The sequence below is a fragment of the Scleropages formosus genome, chromosome 5, assembly GCF_900964775.1.
Source record: "Scleropages formosus chromosome 5, fSclFor1.1, whole genome shotgun sequence".
In the NCBI taxonomy this organism is placed as follows: domain Eukaryota; kingdom Metazoa; phylum Chordata; class Actinopteri; order Osteoglossiformes; family Osteoglossidae; genus Scleropages; species Scleropages formosus.
The window spans coordinates 11,724,691-11,744,514 of record NC_041810.1 but is presented as its reverse complement, the minus strand read 5'-3'; the positions used below and the strand labels follow the sequence as shown (position 1 = coordinate 11,744,514).

General features: G+C 51.5%; 1 protein-coding gene across 28 annotated transcripts in view; it reads right to left on the bottom strand.

Moving 5' to 3' along the window:
* Window positions 1–19,824, bottom strand: part of LOC108938752 (receptor-type tyrosine-protein phosphatase delta) — a 325,780-nt gene that overhangs the window by 93,609 nt on the left and 212,347 nt on the right. For 26 of the 28 annotated variants that reach the window (XM_029251986.1, XM_029251996.1, XM_029251991.1 and 23 more), the window contains one exon: window positions 4,114–4,284. In XM_029251986.1, the coding sequence (XP_029107819.1) occupies window positions 4,114–4,201 (88 nt within the window). In that variant the 5' untranslated portion in view covers window positions 4,202–4,284. The other 2 variants (XM_029251988.1, XM_029251989.1) reach the window with 2 other exon arrangements.

The window sequence follows — 19,824 nt, the reverse complement described above, 5'->3', positions numbered from 1 at the left end:
CTGTAGCAGATGGTTCTTTACTGCCAGAGAGGAGAGAAAAACCTTCAGTCCTATTATGAAGTTTCATCATTATCCAGCAAGGGGTGACCTGGGCAGTGCAGTCGTCCAATGTTTCACATTAGTAAGGGCCACTATGGTGGCACAGCAAGTAGTGTTGGTGTCTCATGGCTCCTGGGCTGTGGGTTCGGATGAACCGTACCAGTTTAGGGTAAGTACCTTCATCAATGGTGCTACAACAAGAGGTGGGATTTCAACCATGGACATTTGACAGCACATCAATGGACCACATCACTGCACCGCCTACAGACCGTACTGTGAAGATAATCGCCACTTTGGGCTCAGACTTGCCAATGTGCTTTACTGCTCAGTACCAAGCACTAAAATGGCACTCAAGTGCAGAAAGGTGTTGTCATGTCTATTTCTGCATTTTTTTAAAGCAAGGATGCACAATTTGGCCTTTCTACAAGCTGCTCTCTAAAGGAGATTAACTATCATTCAGCTGAGGGGGGTGGAGGCTGTATCATTAACTTGCCATACAGCCAATGTGATTTTTGTGCTTTCGGTCGCGGGGTTTTTGTCGAAGCTGCAGCAGACACACACCTGAGTCGAGCAGGTCCAGCATCACCGAAACCCAACTTTGCCCCGCTGCAGTTCGGACGTCACGTGTCGGCTGGTCGGTGCACTCTGCCAGCCACGTGACTCTAGCCGCGGCGTAAGTTCTCCTGCAATTTGAGAGTGTCATCGTACCATGGCGAAGTGGCCTTGCCATTAGCCGGCGCAGCATCTCCGTCGGATGAAAGTGCACTTAAACTTAACATCATCCGCGCCAAGAGCAGAGCTTCGATGGCCGAAACGTGAGCGTACACAAAAGGTGCTTCTGCCCGTCACATCTCTCCACCATCCGCCCCCTCTCCGGGTGGATGGATTAGGGCCTCGACTTTCACCCCCTTGCTTTGAGGTGCGCTCATTCAAAGTGACCGCAGCACATTCAGCTGTCAGCACACATTACCCGTGTGCGTGATCACGCAGCGGTCCAGCGTTTTGCCTCTCAAGAAGAACGTGGTCATCAACGGTCACACGTGATCTTGGACACAATCGCTGTGCAGATGCGGACTGAGACGGCGCGCGTGACGTTCGCTGGGGAACAGAGTCGGAGAACGACGCCATCCTGATGACGGCCATAAGCGCAATAAAATGTTGCATTTGCGTCTGAAAGTGTTTTTGTGGGTGGAGGGGGACTGTAACGTAATTTAATTTTAATTAATTGACCAGGAAGGGAAATTAAACTGACTGATTTAATTTGAACTCTTGTAAAAGTGCTAATTCTGTTAGAAAATAGGAGCCATGAGTAAATTCAATAACATTTTAAGATGTAGAGCATGATAAATTTAAGAACAAAAAATTTAAAAAAAAGCTACGCAGAGCGCGCACGGCGTGACAGGATCGGTTAACGGACGCTGTAAATGCGGTTTTCTTTACAAAGTGACGGACGTGAAACAGTGATCAAATGGGAAAATTTGGTGGTGAAAAGCAAGAGCTAAACACTGAGTGTCTTTAAAACACTTCCTCATAGGGTGTGACATCTGCGTGCAGAAAACTTGTAAACAAGTGCATTAAGCCGTGAGAGCGAAACGTGCCGCGCACATGACAGCGGTAAAATCAGACTGCAAATTGACCTCTTTCCCTCCCGATTTTGCAGTGGCAGCGCAAGCGCTAACGTTAGCGCTAACGCTAATCCGGCCATCGGGACTCACGGGCTGCTTTAATTTACTGCTTTGAGATGCACGTCTAGCGTGACAAATACGCTTAATTCTTTTCATTTCTCTTCCCCGCAAACCACGTTTGGGCTTAAAAAGAGCACCTAACAACGCAACGGTTTCTTGGTTGGGTGCGGGTAGCTATGCATTTACACCATCTTCGCGTCTCTCGATACTTATTTGGGATTCGCCAAGGAGCCTTTCTTCCCCAGAATGGGAAAACAAGCAATCAAAACAGTCGGCTAGATTAGTGCAGGGCTGCGTGCGAGAGGAGCCTGGGTGTGAGAACCACTAGCTGGCAGGTAAAGTAACCGAGGCCCGCAGGTCGACTCGGTGGTGCGTCACTTACCTACTGCTACTGAGAAACACAGGGGAAAAATGGTGGATTTCAACATATCTCCCATCAAACCTTAACTACAAATGCATGAAAACCCTCTGAAGCTTCTCTTATGACTATTGTTATTACACATGATTAATTATCTATCTATCTATCTAAAGGGGGTACAGTGGTGCAGCGGGTTTGGCCGGGTCCTGCTCTCCGGCGGGTCTGGGGTTCGAGTCCCGCTTGGGGTGCCTTGCGACGGACTGGCGTCCCGTCCTGGGTGTGTCCCCTCCCCTTCCGGCCTTGCGCCCCGTGTTGCCGGGTTAGGCTCCGGTGCGGCACGACCCCCCTCAGGCCAACCGGTTTCAGACAATGTGTGTGTATTTATCCGAGTTTTCGCTCCACAGTGAGTCGCTGTGGCAAGACTGTACTCTCAGCTTTTTGCAGTCATTTACCCATTCACACAGCAGGGTCATTTTTACTGCATCGGTTCAGGGTAAAAACTTTCATGAAGGGTATTACAGCAGGAGGTGCTCTTTGAACCAGGGATCTTTGAGGCTTTGACTCTAACCACTGTGCCACCTGCTGCCCAGTGAGGTGAACAGCTTTATGTGGCGGTACAAGTAATGGCAGTTCTGCCCTTTTTCCTCAAGCATGCGCACGGTGGTTTTCGTGCGTCACCCCCAGCACACAGGCACGCCCTGGCGCTCGCTGGAGATGCCCTGGCAGCTGGCACGACGTATACGACCAGCTCAGAGAGTGCACCATCTGTTGGGCGGGCACAGTCGGCCATTTCGCCCTCCCCCGCCATCCCCTCTGCCGCTTCCTCTCTGTTCCGTGTCAGCAGTGGCGGCGGCGGCGGTCCTTTATAGTGCAGATGGTGTGGTCTCTGCTAAAGTATTTCTGCAGATGTCAGTGGCGAGAGCGCCTGCGTCTGGGGGGGACAGTGGCGAACATACTTTTCCACCCCGAAAGATGAAAAAAAAAAGACAGCAAGAGTGTATGCAGGCGTCTCCCCTTACAGAGCCATACGCAGGAGCGTTCGATAGCCTCCGCGCTCCACACACTCACGGTCAGTTTGCTTCAGCTTTGATAACACACACCCGCACAGCTGTCAGTGATAATACATGAAAACAGAGTGTGTGACGTGAAGCGCTATAGGTTCAATACAGCATTTTAACTAACTACTTTTCAATCATCTAAGAGGGCATGGTGGCACAGTGGGTTTGACCAGGTCCTGCTCTCTGGCAGGTCGGGGGTTCGAGTCCCACTTGAGGTGCCTTGCGACGGACTGGCGTTCTGTGCCGGGTGTGTCCCCTCCAGCCTTGCGCCCTGTGTTGCCGGGTTAGGCTCCGGTTTGCCCCGACCCCACGGACGAGCAGTTTCGGTCAATGCGTATGCCTATCTACCTGCCCATCTATTCTTCAAAATTACTTAGAGTGCTAAGCTACTTTCACAGATGAACCCATGCAGGGTACTTCTTACTGTATCAATTCAGGCTAAGTGTCTTGTTGAGAAGTGGTACAGCAGCGGTTGAGCAGACAGGATTCAAACCTTGGTCCCTGGCATGCTAAACCTGGCACAAATTATGTGGTTGCCAATGATGGGGTGTGGCCATCAGCAGGTGTTTTGTATGTAACATCCTACTCCACCCCATTAATGGAAAGAAGCCGATGTGGCGGTGACCTGTGTGTTCTCATCCTTGTCTCTCACTGTCTCTCGTCAAGCAGAAAAATGTAAATTCACACACACAGGGATACATAACAGCTAGATTCGGCAGTAATGTGGGTAATATTCCTTTCAAACGTTCGAGCGCTGCCCGTCCACCGCTTCCCGGACTCACTCGACTACGCCCATCAATGAATTATTTCACATTCATATTTTGCGTGTGGAACATCGGAGCAGAGAATCTGTAACAAAACCTTCGCTGACGCCGTGTTTGGATCTGGTGTCACTTCAAGGCAAACACCGAAGCAGCCGCGGCGGCGGAGTGCGTTCAGAGGGCGGCGGCGGCGGGATACGGAAGCGACTCACTCTCAGCGTCGGCGAGGAGCAGCAGAGAGAGGAGCAGCAGCCCCGCAGGCCTGGCCGTGTGCATCATGTGACAGCTTGGCACCAGCATCCTTCCGCAGCCTGGATCTCACTGGCTCACAGGCCGCCGTGAGTCAGCTGGGTCTGATCTCTCAGATGCAGGGTTTTCACAGCCTGTAATGGACACAGAAGGCACAGGTCACTCAGCACAGCACCTCCACGCCACCAGCAGCCCCAACACACGTGTGTCCACACGGCGATTACAGAGCCGCACGAGAGCTGAGGCCTGACACCGGTCTGAAACGTTGCTCAATTACTCACTCTTACTAGCTTTCTACCTCCCGATGATTTCAACAAATTGAAAACAAACAAAAATAAACAAAATGAATGGTCACTTCACAATGAGAGTGCACTCTTGTTTCACATTTCTCTTTAATATTATTCTTATTATTATTCTGTTTATCTGATTTAGCTGACACTTTTCCCCAAAGCGACTTACAATATGACTTGCACTGATTTATCCCATTCATAAAAGCACAGTAATTTTTACTGTATTAGTTCAGGGTAAGGATGATCAAGGCTGCTGGAGCAGGAGGTGGGATTCAAACCCAGGACCAAACGCAAAGGATCAGCACTTGCCACCACGCCACCTGCAGGTCCTATTGAGTATTCAGTAATTCAATAGCATCCAGTCGCAAATGACCAATATTTAAATCAATCTCCCCAGTGACTGTGTGTATCCATGTCTACCAACATGGCCTGTACAGTCTTATAAAATGTTCTATGAGGTCATGCAATCTGAAACGCAGTACATGTTGTTCGGCAACAAAAGCTGCATCAAGTTCAAGGGCACAACAGCAAGTTCAAGCGTACGAAAGCTGAGGTACAGATCCCTAACGACTGCGCCCCCCGTTGCCACTCTGCTCCAGTTTTCTCAGGAGCCAGTCTCACATACAGCCCACTGGAACAACTCACTCACTCACTCCCTCCCTCCCAACGCATTGAAAACCTGGAGGGAGGAGGCTGGATGATGGATAGGAATAGGAGGACCTCACCACGCACTCGATGGCCAAAGGGCCGCGGCAGCGTGTGGGCAACGCAAAAATCGCTCGTATGCTGCTGGCAGCCTGCCGGCCATTCGGCCCTCTGCACGGGCAGAAGTTCGGCTGGGTTAAGAAACCAGCTAGATATCACAATCAAAGGTTAGAACTTAATGGGGACGCTGACGTAAGGGCCAGCGGTGCGGCTGCTCCCATAGACCCTGCAGATCACATTAATAGGGGCCGTGTGATTGTTTTTATTCCCGTCAGCGGTGCCATCACTCTGACTTAGTGTCCTATAGAATTTGCCTGGCTCTGTCCTCAACACACACACACACACACACGCACACTCCAGAGTAGAGCAGAAGGTGTCGTCATCCTATGGGACACGAGTCACACCCCACGAGCCGCGCTCAGAGCTCCAGTGGAGTGCAGTGTGAGGGTCTGAAGTGTGGATGCACCACCACCAGCTGTTGAACCACCTCTGGCCACCATGGGAAAATGCATTCGCACCCTCCTGCTTATTCGGGTTTCGTTTTAAAGCGCAGCCCCGCGTCGCGTTGGCCGCAATGTTTGCTCGCTGACATTAGCGACGGTGCTACGAAGCAGGACCGTCACGCGGGCCGTATAATTGTCCTCCAAGAGAGGATGTTCAAGTCGCAGAGCCAACTGGTGGCACCCGGGGATGGCGGCATCGCATTTACCATCGCTAACGCCGTCAAAGCTGCCGAATAATCCCCCGGAATCAAAAGGTCCCTCGACCAGCGACTAATCTGCTGACTGGGAGGGAGAGAAGATGGAGAGGAAAATGAGCAATTGGAGAGGTGGAGATGGGAAGGGAAAGGAGGAGAGCACCAGGCCGCAGAGCAGAGGGGCAGACGGCGGGAGAAAGCTGCTCATTTCCGCTCCACCTCCCTTCTCTCCCTTCCCCCACATTTCTGCTCTGGCAGCCTTACGCAGGAGAAACGGCGGAGAGAGGGAGCGCTGCTCGTCTTCCCCCAGCGACAGAGACGGCTACCTGTCCAAACGCCCGCTGGGGTGAAGAGCCGTTAGCCCCGCTTACGGACGAGCCGCGTCCGAACACCGGAGATGATCTGGTTTCGAACAAAGCACGTTCTCGTTCACGGAAAACAAAAGAAATTAAACAAAACCAAATAAATTAAATAAATAAATAAAACAATCGAGATTTTTTATGACGCAACACTTGGGAAGCACCTTCCTGTTCACGCTTGTTAACATGGCTCCAGGTACATTTAGTGAGACCAACCAAGCGGTCACCCTCAACCCTAGGCTGGACCGTCCGGACAAATCGAACCATCTGTGCGTTTTATAACCGCTCGTGCGGCAAGGAGGTGCAAGAGACACTGCGGCACTCTGATTATCCCTCCCATCTCACACGACTAGTGACACCCCAGCATCACGCATGTTTACAGTAACATACCTAAAGTACATAACGCACCTAAGGGTTTCGTTTTGTAGATGTTTTCAAGAAGTGGGATCCATGAAGAATCGCATGCAAGAAGCTCACCATGGACACGGTCAAAGTCACGCCGCCGCCGCCCCCTCTTCTCCCGCCCGGTGGAGGCCTGTGACATTGCTGTGAAAACAAACACCCCGAGTCCCCAGCCCGTCGCCCACCTCCTTACTTCATCACTGCATCCGCGATCTGTAGGCAGCGCGACTATATTTGCGTTGCAGGCCGGAGTGGGCGGGGCCTGGCTAAAGGCCACACCCCAAAAATCAGAGAGAGCATCTTGCTCCGAGCCAGGGGCTGCTGGGCCGCGGACCTGGGCCAGCGCTATCTGTGACTCGCAGTGGGTCGCGCTGGTAGAACATTTCCTTTGCTCCGCCTCCCGGTGGCCAGGCAGACCCCTCTCCCACGTGTGTCACAGTACAGGATTAATTATAGACCATGCGTAAGAGCGAGGCCTTAAAGCGTACGCTGAGTTAACTAGACCGCACAGCTACTGCACACAGCCATAGAGAACCGTGCGATAAGACCGTGGCATCACCCTAACCCAGTGCAAACTCTCAGCCACACTGACGGCAGGAAGCAGAGGACCATCGGTGGCAACGGAAGCTTCTAGCATCTCCATCTTCATCCTGGAGTCAAGCAATCCAGCAGGTAAATTACCAGTAATTTTCACCTCCGACCTCTCCGACTCATCGGCAGACCCTCGGTGACGACAACCTCCGCTCCATTTCCATATCACCCATTTTACACCGTTCACCAAACGGACAGATTCAAAAAGCACACGAGGGACGAAATCCGGTTTGGCAACAGTGTCAAGAGTATGAAACAGTACCGGCGCCCCTCCGCCACCTTCCCCTATGTGCAAATGTCTGCACGCGGTCTGCCAGCCAACCGGGTTTTGATGAGACCATTAAGGCAGCTAATATATACCTGCTTCTCTCCACGCTGAAAGCGGCCTCTGATTTCCACGTGAGCACCGGCGCTCTGGGCCAATCTGGGCCCCTGCGGTAATTGTACCGCTGTATTTATATGCACGGTGAACACGGCCCACAAAGGATCCCGGACCCATTACCTCCGCAGCTGATAACTCACAAATATGCTGTGCAATCAACACGGCGGCTGCCTGGTAATGACATCACCACCACAGAAGGAGCCAGCCAGGAGAGGCGTACAGCAAAAATGCTTTTTTAGTCCTCCGTTCTGCGAGAGGTGAGCCGCAAAATGGTAAAACGGTGCCGTAGCGACGCCAGCGTGCCGTTTCCAACAACGCCCTGACTCGCGTTCCTCTACGCTCAGCCGCTATGGAGACAAGAATCAGGAAGCTGCCAAGCCGACATATAGATGGCCCTCCCCACTTTGCCCACCTGCTGCAGTGACAAAGACAACAGTGTGAGGGGACCAACGAGGTGTGTGAGAACCCAGGTGGAGCACACACACTGTCAGATGGGTCACGCCATTAAAACAACACACCGGACCACTCTGCCACCTGGGAGGGACCGTGGCCTGCTGCACATGACCCAGAATTCTCTCTTCTGTCCTTCTGGTCCCGGCAGCTTCGTCTCGCAACACCTTCGCTCTCTTATGCTTCCGCTGTGCCAAGCAGCGCCACCATGTGATGACATCCACATCCAGATTAAAGGCTGCAAGAGCAAAGCTTCCTGTGCGCCGTCTCCGCTCCTTGCAGATCGCACACCTGCACGCGTGCGACTCAGCCGCCCACGGCATTCGGGAGCTGCTGTCCATCAGCCCATCAATCCAGCGCCGCACTTTCCCTGCGGCGGTGCGTCTCCTCCTGGCGCTAGTGTGCGATTATCCCACCAGTGGATTATGGGCCGCATTGCGCCGCGCCTACCGTTTCCCATCGCGGACGCCGATAAGCTCATTGACTAGGCTGACACTGACCGTAATTGGGTTGAAACGCGACCCGCAGCTCAGAGAGGACCGTCTGGGGCGGGCCCCTCCACCCAGCCCCACAGCGCCACCCACTCACACCGTGTCTGCATTCTAAGATCACTTCCTCAAACCCTAACTCACTTCTTGACGTGGACCTTAAAGGTCTCCCAGGAGGTGCGGCCTCCAGGGATTAGCGGCTATTTATTTGATCGCTGACTTCCTCTAACTGCATCTATAAATCTCGGTGAGTGTTACCGCGGTCTCTGCCAAACTGGCTTTGCAGGATGGGATCAAGCTGCTGCTGCAGCGCCCCCTGTGTTCAAGATCAGCGGACACATGCAGGCGCTGGATTGACAGACTGAGTTTCAGTCGTTTCAGCATCCAGTCACCGACATTCAGAGTGAATTCCTCCCACGCCGCACCATTCTCAATATGATCACATTTTCAGGACAAAAAATGGAATTTCCAGGGGATGAAACATGGGAATTTGGGCCTTTTAAAGCCCTTTCAGCCATTCTGAGTGCATTTTCAGCAGTGTCCCGAATGCAGCCGTGAGCATCGTTCTCCTCCTTATGTTCCTCCGTTGTTCCACTCAAAGGAACCGTGGGTTGCCTGCTGCGCCATGGGAGAAACGTACATTTCTCAGGTGCCAAATATGGTAACTGTGCATTGCGGATATGCCCACTGGAGGTGGCACGCTGGCTCCGGGTGACGAGTGTGGCTGTTTGAACGGGAGGGCGAAGCACGTTAGAAATGGTGGACCAGAGAGGAGGGAGGGGGCGGTGAGTCGGAACGGCGAAGGGGGCCGGGAGCGCAGGGCGGGCGGCCCACGCCGCGGGAACCGACGGGTCTCAGAGCCCGCCGACTCCAGGGCCGTCTTGCCCGTCGGCTCACGGGGCTCCTCCGCCACACGCAGCCTCCCGCCCCGATGCCGTCGTCACAGCGCGACCAACTCCGCGGGCGATGGAGCAAGCGGATTAGCTGCGCCGTTAGTGCCACACTTATCAAACACACCGAGTCCCACGCTCCTGCCACACACACACACACAAGATCTTACTTTTCACACGCTGCGGACGGCAGAACACGAACACACGTAAACAGTCAAAGTAAAACCAGCAGCGAGACTCGGCTCTGGGGGAAACGCTCCCCTACGCGTTCCTCTGTCCGAAACCACGTTCGGCTCAAACGTCGCACGTGTTTTGGAGGTTAATTGCATTGCAATAATAATTTTTTTGAATCATCTGAATGCACAGCATGTATAATTTGCCGCCTGTCGAGGAAAGCGCCGTGGCTGCTCGCTCTGGTGTAGGGATGTACAAGTACACGGAGAACACGGAGCTGTAGGCCTACACGGACCTCTGCAAGGGCAGCGCTGTAATTAAAATGCCAAGTGGCTCCTTTTATCTAAATGCTAATTTGGTGTGAAACACCCCGAGCTAAACTGCAGAAATGCGAAGCTATATTATATTGGTGGAAAGACCAAATTATCGCTGGAGATCCATCCCTACAATTAACGTAGCAGAATACGGGATGCAATTTGCCAGTTGCCAAGCCAATGGCGAAACCCCGAAGCGGCGGCTCCAGCGGTTTTGCATCGAGGCGTCAGCGATGCGGTCGACCGTGGCTTGGAAGTCCCGCCCACATTTCCCTCCCATATCCTCCAGTATCCTCTCTATCCATACAGCTGAATATTTACTAAAGTAATTAAGATAATTACCACTGTGCTTACGGGTGGTTATTATTGGGCCTCGAAAATGGCTCTTGTGGTGTTTTAAGTGCTTTGCTAGCCAGAGTTTTACATTGATCAGACTGCTGTGAATGTGATTTCTTAAATGTAAAATTTTTAAAATATTAAATTAGTAGTGTGTGTATTAAATTAGTATTTAATATAAAATTAGTAGTAAAATTGACAAAATTAGCGTGAATTAAGTGGAATTCAAGGCAGGCAAGAGTGAAAACAGCACGTGGAACACAATTTAAGGGGAGAATGTTTCTTTTGGGGGCAGGGGGGGGGGCAAACCAGACCAGACAAAATAAAAATATTATCTTTTACTCAGTAAGCACAGGAGAGAAAACACTCCCTTCTTTTCATGATGCAGTCAGTTCACTAGCTGGTAGACTGTGAAAACTAGTTTGAAACGTGGTTTATGAAAAGAGTGTAAAAGTGCGTGTGTGTGTGTGTGTGTGTGTGTGTGTGTCTAACATCGGACTCCCAAAACGATCGAGGCTGAGAGCAAAAAGACCCATCAAAGGTGATAATAGTGGGCAGGCGACCCGTGTGACCCCAGGGCAGCGGTGTGAGCACGGTTTTGCTTTGGGTCACTCTGTGTGTGGCAGAAATCCAGGGAGCCGCGCGATGAGCCAACAGGATGGACGTAGAGCACCACCAAGGAAACACACACCGTTAAACATACTGCAGCTCGGTTGTTAATCCAGCATTTGCATTAATGCACCCCACTCTGCCATGTTCTGCTCATTATTGTCCTCGGTCTTTGTTCTCGGCTCCCTCTCCGCCGTCCGTACGGCGGCCTTTCATCGGCGGCGAAGGGCCGTCCCCGGACGATGTTCCGGAGCCGCATGAGAAAAGGCGGGAAATTAGCATCACCAAAGCATCCCTCATCACAATGAAACTGCCACCTGCTGCCTATATTGGTATTATTGTGGGGTTGACTGGAGGGCACAGCAGCAGTACCCTGGCGTACCCCGGCTCGAGTCACGGCCCACGGCACAATATACAGATTGCCTAATGGAATCAGAGGCGCCATGTGCCCCCACCATCTGGACCAACATCAATAAATGGCATTATGATTAGACTCAATATTGCAGAGCCTTACAGCTACATACAGAGGCAGAAACACGTTGGAGTGCAATCAAAATCCACACGGTGCATCTATACCACCCAGACTGGGGTGCAGTGAGGTGCGAAAAGGTGACGCAATACATGTCATGCATGACAGAGGTGTGTTTATCTAGGTAGCATCTCCCATCCCTCTCTATGGGGCTCAGCACATCCGACAGAGCGTCCAACACCAGGGGGGTCGCCATAAAAAGGTGTAAATATTCGTCATAGAAGCTCAGCGGCTACCGTCCCCCGCTGGCGCCACGTTCGTCGCGGCACTCGGTCGATACCCGAGGCGCCAACCGCATGGCACTCCCACGCAGGGCATCGCGCTAACGAAGAGGACCCTACGACAGCCAACCGACACAGCGTTGCTAGCAGGAGGTCCCTACGGAGCGCCCCCAACTGTCAGCAAAATGAGGTTCCTCCACACTTTGAGCACGTCCGCCAGGACAGATGCTGCCCTCCCACCCGTCTAATTAGAAAGCCGGGCTCTCGTTGGTCACTTCTGGCTTTGTTATCTTTGGTAGCATTAGGATGCTGAGACTCTATTGGTTGACTTAGAATGCTGCGCACCCATTGGTTGGTTTGGCCTGCGAACCCAGCGTTCCCGTTTCTAACGCTGCACTGCCATTGGTTGCTTTGAAAGATGCTTCCACCGGTCGATTCTGGCAGCATTTCAACTGGTCCGTAAATTAGTCGGTTCTGGACGGTCCTTTCCCTGAGGAACGTACAGTATAGGATTAAACTACTTAGGGATTGTAGTGGTATTTCATTAAAGAGTCTGGCACTGCATCAAATAACAGCGCTACAGGGAGGGGGCGTGAGTCAGGTGACTGCAGTTCCCCCCGGCGCCTCTCATTGCTCGTGGCATCATGGGTAACGAGTCTGGTGAATGCTATCAACCTCCAAATATATAAAATTTAAAAAAAAAAAACACCCATGTTGCACAATTAGAACCAGCGAGGTGGGTACAGATGCTCAGAACAATGCAGCCCACAATATGATACACCTACCTGCTACACATTCGCACACACTTGTAGGGCGAAATACCTATCACGGGGGTGTATAAAATGTGTATTTTTTCAAAAGTTGTGGGGTTTCCTCGCATAACTTTACAAGGAAATGCGTGTACACAGGCACACACACACACACACACACACACACACACACACAGAAAATTAAAAACGTAAACGCACGCAACAGCAATTTATCACCGCGTTCATTTTTTTGGAAGAAACGGACCGAGTTGTCTTTGTTTTGGCTAATAGTTTTTCTTCTCACGTCTCCACGCAAACGCAAAAGTAATGAGTTCTACAGCATCTGTGAAAAAGCGCAGCATATGCGACGTGCTACCTTCTGCGCGGCCTTTGTTTTACCGAGAAGAAACCGCAGCAAGGCGGCAGATCCAGAGTCGCAACATGACGTATTGCTCCGCGTTTATAAAAGCCAGTTGTAGCGTTTGCCCAGACGTACAGAAGAATAACCCCACGTGTGGTTTCCTCCGCAACGCAGCGTTACTACCCTGCCCCAACACACACCGAACGCATGGCTTCATTTCTACAGCAACCTGAGGAAATCCCTTCAGCAGCCTGTCATCGGCTGATGTTCCCACTAAACTTTCTTTAAATACCTCGAACACGAACTAGCAGCGAGATGAAATGCACTTTATCAAAGCAGAAAGTCTGAAGTTGGGACTCTGGGTTTAATGATACTGTACGGCGCCCTGATATTATCTGTCGTGTCTCGGTATGTGAGACGGGAGGCGATCTGTGTGCTAATGATGCGATGAGTCAGCTGTCAGAACCCAGCCTTGATCATCTCCTGGAGCTCCCCATCCCGGTGGGGGGAAGAGAGGAGAGCATTGTCAGGCTGTCAAAGCGCCGTGCAGAAAAGCGGAAGAACTTCAGTTTTACGGCGCACCCGTTTGCGGTGGCAGCGCAACGATCAAACTTTACGCGCATCTGATCCGAGGTCCCTCCGCAAACGCGGGCAGACAGAATGAGGAAGATGTGAGTAATGCAGAGAGGGGAACCTATTTCATGTCTTGAAGAGAGATCCCATTTTTCAGGTGCGCCCCCCCCCCCCCTCACATCGGTGCCTCGTCAGTAGTCAATGTAATTCGTATAAGTTCACTCCGTAGAGGCCAAATCAGGTAAGCATGTGTATGTATGAAAAAGTTAAACTCTTCTAGTAGCTACACTCTTAACCATTAAAAAGGTACTTTTGATTATAAACCGAACATGACCATTCATCACACAGAAAGCTGGAAAAGCCAGGCGGTCCCGCTCACAAAAGGGGTCCAAGGTCGAAAGTCCACAGGTTCTGCTCTGGCCCCGATGTGGCGGAATGAGCTCCCTCTGTCCCTCAGAGCTGCTGAACCCCTCCCAGCATTAAAGAGGGTCTTAAACCCATCTCTTTCAGAGCCACTTCTATCTTGATGTCCTAACAGCTCCATAGACGATCCCAAATACCATCCGCTATGATTATCTATGTATTTGATATTTCAATATCACTTCTGCAGGAGCTACTTGAGGGATGTGAACCAGCAACACAGTGGTATCAGACACACAAGCTGTGCATCAGTAACCCTGTGCCTGTGTGTAAAGCCCTTCATCCACCGATGATGCACTTTGGTTAACGCTGAGCTGTACCTTACTTTGGAGAACAGTGTGTGACGTATGAGTGAATGTAAAGGAAAATGAAGTCCCTACCCTGGTGTCCTCCAGCCCTGCTCTACCTTCAGGCCACAGAGAGCCATTCTGCAGTTTGCCCATGAACAGTTTGACCTGATTTCAGGCTTGACCGGCCCTGAGTCACCGCTCCGGTGACCTCCTCTCGCTGGCACTGCTCGCCAATTCCAGCCTGCTATGTAAATGTCAGCAGTCATTTCTCTCTCTGGAGGCGAAGGCCATCACACAGCCACTGACCGCTTAGCGGCGCCTGATTGAGGTGTCACTCAGCAGCTTACTGCTGGGCTGCAGACCGCAGATCGTGCTGAGGAAGGAGGGCGAGCCGTGGCGCACGTTCCACATGTGCGGCGGCAACAAATTATGTTCAAAATCAAAACAGGTTAGAGCTTCCACCTTGCACTCAACAAGACGTGGGATCAAATCCCTCCTCCTGCTGACCAACATGTTTTTAAGTAAAAATTGCTCTGCTGTATAAATGAGTAAACCAGTATAAGTGGGGACAGCAGGTAGAGCAGTGGTTAGAGCTGCTGCCTTTAGACTTAAAGGTCGCAGCTTTGATTTCCATCTCCAGCTGTAGTACCCTTGAGCAAGGTACTTACCCTAAAATTGCTGTAATAAAATGACCCAGCTGCATAAATGGGAAAATAATTGTCATAAGTTTACTGTTGTAAGTCGCTTTGGAGAAAAGTGTCAGATAAATGAATAAATGTACTTATCATATTATAGCAGTGTCCAGAACGGACGATCACAGCAGAGTGCTGAAGGCCACTGTATGTGTCAGCACCTTCAACACATATTATAACACATCCTGCTCATCACATTCTACTTCTTCTTCAGCTTCAGCTGAAAACCTGGCTTACTGGGCAACATATAGGCATGATTTAGAAATATAGAAACACGGGTGTGTTTCAGAATAGACCGCCGGAATGACGATGCTACGGGATGGGTGATAATTGCTTACACACATCCGTGATTTTGACTGAAGGTCTTCATCAAAAACACACGCATCAGCATATGTGCATGCAGACATGAACTCGCTCACGGAGCAACGCGGTATCAACCGCGCAAACGTTCCATCTCGGGCGTTCCAGACGAGAGGGAGGTTGCGATGACCTACATGGGCAGCGCAGTGAAACACTTCTGCCTCCTCTACGATGGATCAAGAAGACAGAGGCACAGATGGCCAGAAAACATGTCAATTTGCGCGGAGAGCCACGTGCAACGTCACACAGCGTGGAGAACAGACGCGAGCTGAAGGCCTGGACCTGCATCCCTCCGCCATCGCGGTTGCTCCGGCTGACCCGCCAAGAGGACCGCGATCGAGAAGGTCTCCCTCGACAACCGCAACCGTTCACATATACGCAATCACGGAACATTCAGATAACCCCACGCGTTTTTCATTTGGGGAAAATCGACAACAATAACCAATTAACGTGCTCGGTGAGTTCTTCATCCAGCTTGAATTTTCCATGTAAACGCACACATCTGCTCTGCTGTCGGTAATTATTTAATCGCTCCGAGGACTGTGGCGTACTCTCAGCGTGAGCCGGGCGCTGCTCTATGCCGCGCACATCTGCAAAGGCCTCCCGCCGAGCAGTGCCGGGACACTCGCCGTGTGCTGCCACCCCTGTGATGCCGTGAGGAAGTCATCTGTTTGGCTGCCCTTAGCGTGGCACCGAAGTCCCGCTACTTGATCGACACGCCGCAGATGGACACAGAGTCCCATCACACTGAAGCTTCCTTTGTTCCGATGCCCGTCCGACGTGACGTACAGGAGTGCGCGGGGGGACGGAAGCAGACAGGACTTAATAGGTAACACCCCTGTTACTTTTGCATCCCTTTGCCCATGTAATGGAACACAAAATACAAAACAAAAAGCTTGACCCTCAAGAACCAGCCCTGGGGTAGAGCACGACACATACTGATGCTCACTAGACTAACCCCAGTCGCCAAGGTAACTCCACTCATCACGCTAAGCAAGGTAAGTCTATTCAGGAGGCAGAATCCAATGACCAAGCGAACCCCAGTCACCAGCCACCAGGCCACCAGCTGTGATCGAGCACAACCCTCCTCAGCTCGGCTCGGCTCCTCATATCCGCAAGGTAGAGCAAGGACATCGATCTTGATTTCCGTAGAAAGAGGAAAAAAGACAGGCGGCGCAGCGGGCTGGTGGGGGGCCAGCTGGGGGTATCCCGCACCCGCATATGTTGGAGGCGAGTCCTGCGAAGGCCAGGCAAAGGCGACCCCGGCCATCACAGCAGGAATGGAACTCCATCTTTATGTAATTACGGCGCCCGCGAGTGGGAGAGGTGTGAATTACTGTGGCACATCCGCACGGGGCAGCGGCACCGAGGCTCCCGACAGGGTGAAATATACCCAGATTAGAGAGGTGTCACATTACTTTCTACGAGATGATAAATACGCAGTTACAACGGCCATTACTCTCCCTCATTCGCCGGCACCCGCCCGGCAGGGGCATCCACCGATGGACCAAGCACCCAGAGGGTCCACGCCCTTTCAGGTGAAGCAAGAACGGGGTGGATCCTTGATGTGGTCCAATGGGCACAAATAATAGTGTTTATCTGGAAAAGTGTGCTCCTGTGTGCTCCTGTGTGACAGAGAGAGAGAGAGAGAGTTTTCTACGCTCCCCACTGCCATGGGATGCATCTGTGAGCTTCAGGTCCACTTCAGCATGAACAGCAGGTTTGAAATGCCTTTGTGACCCTCATGAGCAGAACCCCACAAAGCATCGAGGCTGAAGGGTTCTTGGTGGATCTCAGTGGGTCTCAATGGAATATCCAGCACCAACCTCTGAGCTCCAACTCAATGGGTCCCATCAGACAGGAAGGGCATGTGAACACATCCCGTCCATGAAGAGGATCAGAGTCAGGGTCAAGGCAATGGAGCGGTAATGGGGGGGGGGGAGATGTCGTCCACGGTGTGGACTGGTCAAGGCCCGACGGATGTGGTTGCCGTGTCCATGAACTGCCTTAGCGTGGGACCACGAAGCCCATCCCTTGCATGTGGCAGCATCACCTCTCAAAGGAACATCTCACCTTCAGCATGAAAATGTTGCAACAGTCAGGCTACAAATGCGTTTGGAACTGATCAGTTTGCACAAAACATACAGAGTGAAAACGTTCAAGTCCACTGTGGTGGAAAAGTTCAAAGACAGACATGATGGGCCTTGCTGCCCGGCCTCTGCCTGGCTGCGTGTTCTCCGGATTGCAGTCATATTCCGTATTTGTGCAGGTGTTCCTGCAGCTTCTGTGTCGTGTAAGCAGGCGTAGAGAGTAGAGGCGCACGGCGGTCAAGCGCTCTTAGGAAACGCTCTTTGCTAGTGGATACAGCGTGAAGAAAAGACAGAATCCAGAACGTGAAATCTGCTGGGAGGAGAACTCCGACGTGTCCTTAAATGAAGAGTAAGTGCCTCCTGGATCACAGCGACACTTTCATTCAGCATCTTTCCTTTCTGTGTTTATTTCCTAAGGATACACTGAAACTCTTGACCTAAAAAAAGAAAGATGGTAATAAAATTCAGATATTCACTTGCAAAACCAACCGGCCATGAGCCATAAAACTGTTTACAGAACGCTGCGCTGACAAGATCCAGAAATTTACGAACTGCGTAAAACGGCGTTCCAAGGTCAAAGAGTGGGTGGCTTTTCTTCTTGCTTTCAAGTCTCGGGAAGACCTCCCAGCGGAGAGGGATCCCAGCCATACCGTGGTACGAGCCACCACGAGCCGTGCTATTTTGGTCTGCGAAACACACCAACACAAACAGCGCCGCTCCTTTGCTTGTTCAAACGCACTGATTGGTTGTGAAAGGCTGCGCTGGTGAACCCCCCCCCCAGGCCTCAGGCCCCAGCCCCCAGCCCCCTAGGCCCCCACCCCGTGCCCCTAAGCCCTTGGATGTTAACTCCTCTCACATTGCAGTATTTATTGAATTTCTCGGCCAAATGGTGTTCTGCTCCATAAAATCTACACAAGTGGACTTCTGCCAGCCTGCTAACGGCTTCATAGTCCCGAAATAAACTTATTTTACTGCGGCAAACAGAGCGAACTGACCTGGAAAGGTTACTTTCCACTCTGTAATGGATCCGTTTTCACGCCAGGGCCTGGCCCGGGTTCTGATTATGTACAGCTGGGTCCTGCGGGGCGTGGTTCTCCTGGACCCGACATGCAAATGAACCTTGTTCCCGAGAGCGCTCGGTTCATCTTTCACCACCAGTTATCCTCACCCTTTGTTTTACGCATCCGCTCCCCCGAAGACCGGTAGGAGTCCCTGTCCCCCAAAGGATCTAGAAGGTTTCACTCTCTGGCCATGGAGAGGTGCTGTCAGAACATTTGCCCACATTATCTCCAAAGGGCCTAAATGTCTTGACGGCCTTGAGAAAATGTTACTGAAAACTTAGGAGCGACTCTAAAATCCGGCTTCTGGCGCATCTTTAATGCCTCTTTTTTTTTTTTTTTTTTTAGGAATTATTTTTGTTGCCAAAATTTCATTCCTTTTTAATAGAAGGCCTCATAATCCACCCTCTGTAGAAGTCCTTTCCTGCAGCTGAATAACTGTGACGGCTGAGCCCATAAATATGGTAATGGACTTCATACAGACTTGTGACATTTCTGCTGGAAAGATGTAGCGGAACCGCGGTACAAGATGTGAGCAGACAAGCTGAGCCGTTTGACTGCGAAATCTCAGTGTGCGAGTTCATTCTTATTAAAAAATGGACTCTGGACATGGGCGACCCATTCAAATGACGTGTTGTTAGGAATTGCCATGGCAACCGATCTCCCCATAGCAGCCTGCCTGTCACAGCACATTAAATCACGCGGAAGGAGCACGGTGCCCAGTGCCAGTTCGAGCCGTTCCTACACGCTTCTGCTCCCGCGCCCTCCGCCTTGGACCGCGGTGCAGGGTTTCTCCTGCCGTCACGTGAACAAGACACTACCGATGTGCTAATACAAATACCGCCAATAGCGGCAGTAGTAGTACTGGCCAGGAGCCTTAATCGGAATAGTTGCATTTTTCATTTAGCTCACACTTTTCTCCAAAGCAACTTACAATGTTAAGCCGCTCAGAATTATTTCTGCAGCTGAGTCAATTTTACTGGAGCAATTCAGGGTAAACACCTTGCCCGAGAATAGTACAGCCGGAGGTGGGATTCAAACATGCAACGTTCGGGTCCAAAGGCAACAGCTCTAAGCACTGCGTTACCAGCTGTCCCTGAAAGGGAAACATCTGACTCTTTTTCTCCTTTTGGGGGCAGACAAAACGCTGGATTTTTGTCTTCTGAAATAGTCCCTTTTCAATATGAGACAAATTTCTGAAAAATGACGCCAATGCGATGCTAAAATGCCTTGTTCGCAAAGAGCCTTTGTTGCCTAAATTAGTTTGCGGCGCAATAAATGAAAATACCTGCCTTCGCCTCACTTCCCCAGCCTGACCTGTGACCCCGGCGCTCCAGCCAATCAGAGGAGCGCGGGGGATGAGCTGGGGGGGTGCTCTGGCGTTCGCGATTGCACGCGTGGGCTGCAAAGGACTCCTCTGTAATTAAAAGCACCGTTCCAGCTGCTCTCGGGCTGGCAGACACCCAGCTAATATGTCTACGCCTGACTCATTAGAGACACCGCACGTCTTCCCTTCCGTCCTCAGGCAGACTCTGTGTGTGCGTGTGCGTGCGTGCGTGTGTGACAGAGGCGGCGAACGAGAGCGCGGTGAGCACATGCCCATGTGCCGGACACTGCGATTGAAAAGAACATCTGTGTGGGTTA